The 6,666-nt window shown below is 39.6% G+C and overlaps 1 protein-coding gene across 1 annotated transcript; it reads right to left on the bottom strand.

Annotated features, from left to right (window-relative positions):
- Positions 1-2,186: 2,186 nt before the first annotated feature.
- On the bottom strand, positions 2,187-6,152 carry LOC107101812 (protein Tob1-like). The gene is made up of 2 exons (XM_015400871.1): positions 5,931-6,152; positions 2,187-4,289 (listed from the first exon to the last, which is right to left on the bottom strand). The coding sequence occupies exon 2, from the start codon at positions 4,143-4,145 to the stop codon at positions 3,153-3,155; it is 993 nt and encodes a 330-aa protein (XP_015256357.1). The 5' UTR covers positions 4,146-4,289; positions 5,931-6,152; the 3' UTR covers positions 2,187-3,152.
- Positions 6,153-6,666: the final 514 nt, after the last annotated feature.

The following is a 6,666-nucleotide window of genomic DNA, read 5'->3' as shown; positions in this document are numbered from 1 at the left end:
GATGGATGGATGGATGGATGGATGGACTTGCAACCCCCTGCTCCTTGATTCAGAAACTAAATCTTTGTGCTCCTTAGATAGAAAACTTTTAACAAATCTAATTGTACAATCTAATTGAATCGTCTCTTTAAAGTGCAGTTAGATGACATGTTGTGACTTGGCACTTTATAAATAAACTGAATTAAACTGAACAACGTGCAGCACTGCTGTTATTTTCCACTTATTGGCTTCTGATGAGTTCAGCCTTCATCTACACTGGAGAAAAGCCCAGTTGAATAATAATTTTCATTTATAAGTTAGTGTGTTCACCCTTATGCAACCTGGTTAACAAATATTTTTCTTAAAGTTTGTGTTAAATGTTTTACCTAAGACAGCTTAGAAATTCTATACATATGTTTCAAAGAACTGTACTGGTAATGATTATATTAATATAATATAGTTTGTAGGTGAATCTAGCACTATGTTAGAAATGTGATACCGGTACCGGATTTTGAAGCATTGACAGGAACAAAATTTAATTTAGAAACTACCGGCTTTGTTTAGTAACAATGCCTGTTTTTTTATTGGCTTTTAGAGGTTTAGCTTTAAACAACTTGTGTAAGACAAGTTTCAAGAACATTCTTATAGAAAGAGCAGATTGTAAAGAAGTAGTATTGGCTCATCTGTTTTTCTTTTTAAAAAATATTAGGATTCCTTCCTATTTTTTTATTTTTGTCTCTGTTCATCTAGGACCTCTGAATCCAACCTCCCAAAATTGTAACAACAAAAGATGTTAACTTATTGAGTTTTCATCCAACACAGAAAGTCAAATTTAATATCCCTTAAAATTCTTACCCCGCACAAAAACAGTCTTTATATATTTTTGAGGACAAGTAGTCTGTATCTTCAACATTTAGTGAAAAAAACACTTGAATATTTCTATTGGAAAAAGGACCAAACAAAATGAGCCTTGCATCTGAATCCAGTCATGTTTGTTTAGATAGTCATAAATAGAATCTGTGAAACCAATAACCCTCCCTTCTTTGAGCTGCTCTACAGCTTTAATGTGTTGTCTCCTCTAAGGAAGAATGGAGGGAGTGTTATGTAAATTCCTTAGAGTGGAGCACACCTTACATGAACATACAGATAAGATGCTGCATACAAACATGTCCCAACATGTCTGTGTTTAAAGGGGAAGTCAATAGAGCCAGACTTTCCAACAGCTCCTTAAAATGGGTAGTTTATAAAATTATATCCACAAAATCCACAGTGGTACATTGCTTTAATAGAACCAAGCAGGCTGGATCAGAATTTAGAGTAGTGTATTCTGTAAGAGGAAGAATGATATATGACATATGTGCTACCTCCTTTGATCAGACACCCCTTAATAAAATTCACTGCAAGCTGTTTTAAAGTTTTGGTACAAAACCAGCCAAAGAACACCCTATAGCTTAGAACATCAACCAGCAAAAACCAACCAGAACATGACAGAAAAAAAGCTCAATTCAGAGAAGAGGCCCATGGTAACTCTGGAGGAGCTGCAGTTTACTTAGTTCCATGCCTAAAACAGATATTTAGGCATTCCTCAAAAAAAAATGGAATGGCTTTGATCAAAATAAAATCAGGGTCTTTTATTCAGCTCCATTTTTATTTAAAGAGCTTTACGTTTTGAATTCTGCATGTGCAAAACAGGCTAGAGGCATTCCTCAAAATCCTAATTTTATTACCTCCAGGCTGCTGAATAGAACAGAAACATTTTTATTTCTACTTTACTGGATCAGATAAGATGCTAATAAAATCTGTGGTTGAATTTAAAGCTTCTCAGACAGGTTTAAAGTTAGCTATGCCATCATAGTTTGCATTGTTTGAGAAATACTTTAACTTGATTTCCTTGTCAGACTTTGAAACCACAGCGATTAGCATGGTGACTCATTGCCAACACCTGACTGAAGTTCAGCTTGCTCCAAAATCCAAAAAAATAAGGAAACACTGATCCCAACATTTATCTGCTTTCTAGTCAGCTGAAAGATAAGGATATGAAGTTATGTAAGGGTTGTTTCTTTACAGAACAGCCAAGTTCATTTTTATTGCCTTAAGACATTTTCACCTATATTAACTAATGTTGAGACCAGATGGAAAAAGCATAGATAAACTACTAAATAAAAAGTCAACTTCAACAGGATCATGTTCAACTGTAGTTTATTTTATTAAAAAGACCAGGGTGCAAATATGAAATTAAAAAAAATAAAGACAAGCATATCATTTTTAAGCATTTAATACAAACTTAACAATATAAACTATTTCAGTCCCTCTTGACATGTAAGACACTGACTCAAAATACTTTGTTATACCGTATTTTCTTTTATCAAGTATTGCACAATGTAGGTACAAAATTAATATTCATACGAGTACATTTGTTGTCCATAGTATAGCAAAAATCTTAAACCTCTTAACAGAAAATACAATTCATCTTTCAGAAAAAGCAAATATCCCTACACTTCAATTCCACCACTAAGGTATTCTTTGTACAGTCTTCTGAATGTTTTTTTTGTCCTTTTTTTTCCCCAAAGATGGTTATTTTTAACAATTATCCTTAAAAAAGAACAAAATAAAGAAAAAGCTGCTGCAGCCATCACAGATCACTGGAGTAGTAAAAAGATATAAATGCAACACCATGTCATAGAAACAATATATACTCTGATATCTTACAAACTCTGTACTAAATTAAATTATACAATTAGAAAAAAGACCAAGTAACCCCACTTAGTAGTGCCAATTTGTAAAAATCAGCCTTGTCTTACCACCTGTAAAATACTGTAAGAGGCCAAAACTTGAAGCTTGTCATTTCTATTTTATTTTTTTGGAGTAGTTCCTCAAAGTAAAAAAAGAAAAAAAAAAACAAAGAAAATGGTTTGTGCTTGGTTGGCAAAAAGGGAAAAGAAAAACAACGATGCATGTTGAATAGAAGCTTGGATGTGTTTGTACAACAAGCTTTTAGTAGAAACTAACTGAGAGCGGTATAAAAAAAAATCCCGCCCCCCTCCTCCCCCTGGGCACATGCGCTTCACTGGTTACAGCTAAATCCTTCAGTCCAGTTGCTAAATGTGCGGTTTTTTTGTTTTTCCTTCTCTTTGAGCCACCGTCATTCATAAATAGCATATCTGATGATGAGCTTAGTTAGCCATGACAGGCTGGAATTGCTGGTTAGAATACTGCATGTTGCTCAGACTGAAGTTGAGCCCCTCCATGAGCGACTTGTCGTTGAGGCCTCCGTATGCTGCGAACACGTCAAAGGCGTTGTTGTACTGCAGAGGGCCGAGTCCCAAGGAGCCCTCGCCTGGGAACACGGCCCCTGGGCTGGACTGGCCCTGCAGGCTGGGGAACACAAACTCCTTGGCGTTGGGAGACAGGGCAGAAGCCTTCTGCTGCTGCTGACCCAGCCCGTACAGCGAGTGCATGGAGGTGGACATGGCTTTCTGCTTCAGTAGAGTGTTGACATTCAGACCCAGGTTGTTAGTGGGGGAGGTGCGAGCCACCTTGGTGCTGCTGCCGCTGGTGCTGTTGTTGCCGCGGCCGCTGCTCTTCATTTTAGTCGAGCCGAACTTGGTGGCAGCAAAGGTGGCAGTAGTGAAGGTTAAGGGCTGGGTGGAGCGTGGCATGAACGACGGGCTCACAGCAGCGGACTGCCCGAACGGAGGGGAGGGGGAGCTGGACTCTGAGGAAACCCCGACCGGGTCGCTGATTGGCATGAAGACCTGGGCCTCAGGGTTAAAGCTGTTCTTGATCTCCTTGTCCAACTCTGAGCCGTTCTCATTGTTATCATCCACGTACAGGACCTTCACCGGTCCCTTCTCCCCAATCTGGTAAGAAACCTCAAATGGGTCAATCCAAACGCTAAGGTCCTGAGGGAGGTTATTCCGGACATCTTCGATGTCCAGCCCGCTCTCTTTGGCTGCCTGCTCCACCACAGGATCCACCTTCTCTCCTACATGGATGCACCTGAACCCCGAACCTTTGTATGGCTTATCCGGATACCAGTGGCCTTCATATTTCTTCTTCAGCTGCCTCTCGAGCTCTTCGCCAAAAATATTCACACGTCGTCTCGGGAGTTTGTTGTACAAATAAGAAATGATAAAATTGAGTGCTACTTGAATTTCAAGCTGCATAGCTGCTTCGGACCGGGCCTTTCCTTTTTTGACTGTCAGAGTTGCTTTTTTCTGAGTGTTGCAAACCTCCAAAAGCAGCCGTGATCAGTTGGGAACTTGCTGATGAAAATCAATATCCTCCTGACAGTGTTTGGTTGAAAATCCCTGAAATGGAAAGAAAAACAAATTAAGATCATGTCAGAAACAAACTGCTGAACTTTTCTCAGGTTGTACAGATCATAGAATAAAGCAGCTCGTCTCCCAAAGTTTTTACTGCACACTTCTAATCAGCTGTCTGAAAGATGCCTACAGCTGCACCTTTCTCACACATATTTTATGCGTTTCTTGTGTTTTTACGTGTGAATGTGTGGGTGAAAGGTGCACTACTACTGCACAAAAATTGTCCATACTGGGAGCTACTGAACATATATTTAACTGTGTAGAAATAAATAACTTATCTGAGAAAACACTGGTGGAGATTCTCAGTCATCCAGGTCATAGTCATTCCAAAATAAGAAGAAAAACAATCCATTGGACTTTTTTCCAAGTTTGAAGACGTTTAGCTTCCCATCCAGGAAGCTTACTCTATTCAAAATGTTATTTACTCAAAGCTTCCTGGATGGGAAGCAAAACGTCTTCAAAATTAGAAACAAAGTCCAATGGATTGTTTTTAATTTTCTTTTTAGGAATTCTCCAAGAAAAGCTAATTTTAGCACATCGGTTTAGCAGTCAAGTCCCTGAAATTCCCAGTTTGTCAACCAAAAAAAATTCACATCTAAAGAGCAAACAAAATTGGCATTTTTTGCATATTTTTCATGAGACAGTGATCTAGTTTTATATTTAAAAATAAAGCAGAAATAGTAGTTATAGTCATCACTTCAACTAGCTATGCAATGTGATTTTAGATGTTTAAGTTTCTGTAAATACGTTTTATTTTTTCCCACAAGGCGATTGTACTTTGAGGTTGGGTCTGTTTACTCCCTGGCAGCCCTGAATGCAGCACTGCAGCGGCTGGGCTGTACAATAATCAGGAGCTATAAATAAACACAGTCCACTGACTCAGATGGTGTCAGCAGTGCGTGTTCCCCAACGGTTTGGTGTGACAGATAAACGGGCCTGAGGCTGACCTCTGGGAGGGCAGGTGCCAGCAGTCAAGGTGGGGGAAGGGTTGACGCTGGGGAGGACGCAGGTGAACCAGCCCTTCAGAAAGGTGCCCAGTTAGAGGAAAATGTTGAGAAAACTTGCTTCCTATCGGGGCTGTTCCTGTGTTTCCTCGCGCTGCTGAGCTACAGTTGGAGCACGTAGGCGCTCGCGACAAGAATCCCAATTACATAATCATTATTCAAGGTCCTACCTTCTCATTATTATCAAAAAACACTTCGAGAATGAAAAAAAATAAAACATATTGAGCTGTTCTGCCTCCTGTGTTAACTCCTTCGGTGATAAACAGCGTACGCCTGCCAAGTTAAGAAGGGTGTGAACACAGAATGTAGCAAGCTAACCAGTTAGCCACCAGCAGCCGTTAATGTTTAGCTCGACCAGCTGCTTATCTGCGCCCTTTGCGCTGACCAAAAAATAAAATGCAACCATGGAAAGAGCAGAGGGTTCACGTCTTCGTCATAGGACTGTTGTAATCTTAAACTGACAGCCACACAGGCCGAAAGACACTGCGTAGCATTTTAATGAGCAAGCCGATAACAGACAACATCCAAAAAAAAAATATTCCACTTACATTTAAGAGACGAATTAGCTAAATATAAGCGACCTTTTTGTAAGCTACAAATAAAAACGTCAATGCTTACTTACAGAGATTCGCAGCAGGCCCTTTCTTGCTCAACAGTCCCGCTCCAGATGTATAACTTTGCGCAGCACTTTTGTAGCTTTATAGAAAATTGTTGCCGACGATGTTTCTAAGTCAGATCCAGGAGGTTTCGTATCTGTGGGGTAAAGCGGTTGAATCCACTATCCAGTCTTCCAGGACCTTACTCCCCACAGCCTGGGAGTTTTTACAACTCTGCCCTTTATAACTTGAGCTGGTTTGTTTTTATATAGTACTCCTCCGCCACGGACATCCGAGAGGCGGTGATGCGGCTCACGCAGGACGGCTCCCAGATACACGCCTCCTATTGGTCAGATCCCGCTTCGTCATCGTCACCCCCCTTTAAACTAGAGCTCTGATTGGATTATCTGGCGTTCAGTCAACCTTAGGTTTCTATTTACGGTAGTGTTTTGCCTTTCAAGCGTTTGGAACTACTTTTTTTTTAGACTGAACATTTTAAAGCTTTCGGAGAAAAAAAAAGGATCACAATAATGAAATCAAAACACAGTTTTCTACAAAACATATGCAAGACTTGACATTCTGCTTTATCTAGAATTTTGGTTAATAAAAATGTTATACTCTGCAGCGCTTGACACAAACGACTCCATTACAACCGTGTTGTGATTCTTATATTGCGTGTGTTGATTAAATTGACTTGTAAAAAACACTATGATATAGAAATAAACTCAATACAAACTCCTCTCTGTTCACTTAGGGTTAAAT

Source organism: Cyprinodon variegatus, unplaced genomic scaffold (genome assembly GCF_000732505.1).
Source record: "Cyprinodon variegatus isolate N-32 unplaced genomic scaffold, C_variegatus-1.0 Scaffold1157, whole genome shotgun sequence".
NCBI lineage: Eukaryota > Metazoa > Chordata > Actinopteri > Cyprinodontiformes > Cyprinodontidae > Cyprinodon > Cyprinodon variegatus.
Note: the sequence above shows the minus strand (reverse complement) of the source record. Positions and strands in the feature narration are given on the sequence as shown.

Bases quoted from the DNA above. Each gene is read 5' to 3' on its own strand.
- LOC107101812 (XM_015400871.1), bottom strand. From the start codon at position 4,145: ATGCAGCTTGAAATTCAAGTAGCACTCAATTTTATCATTTCTTATTTG.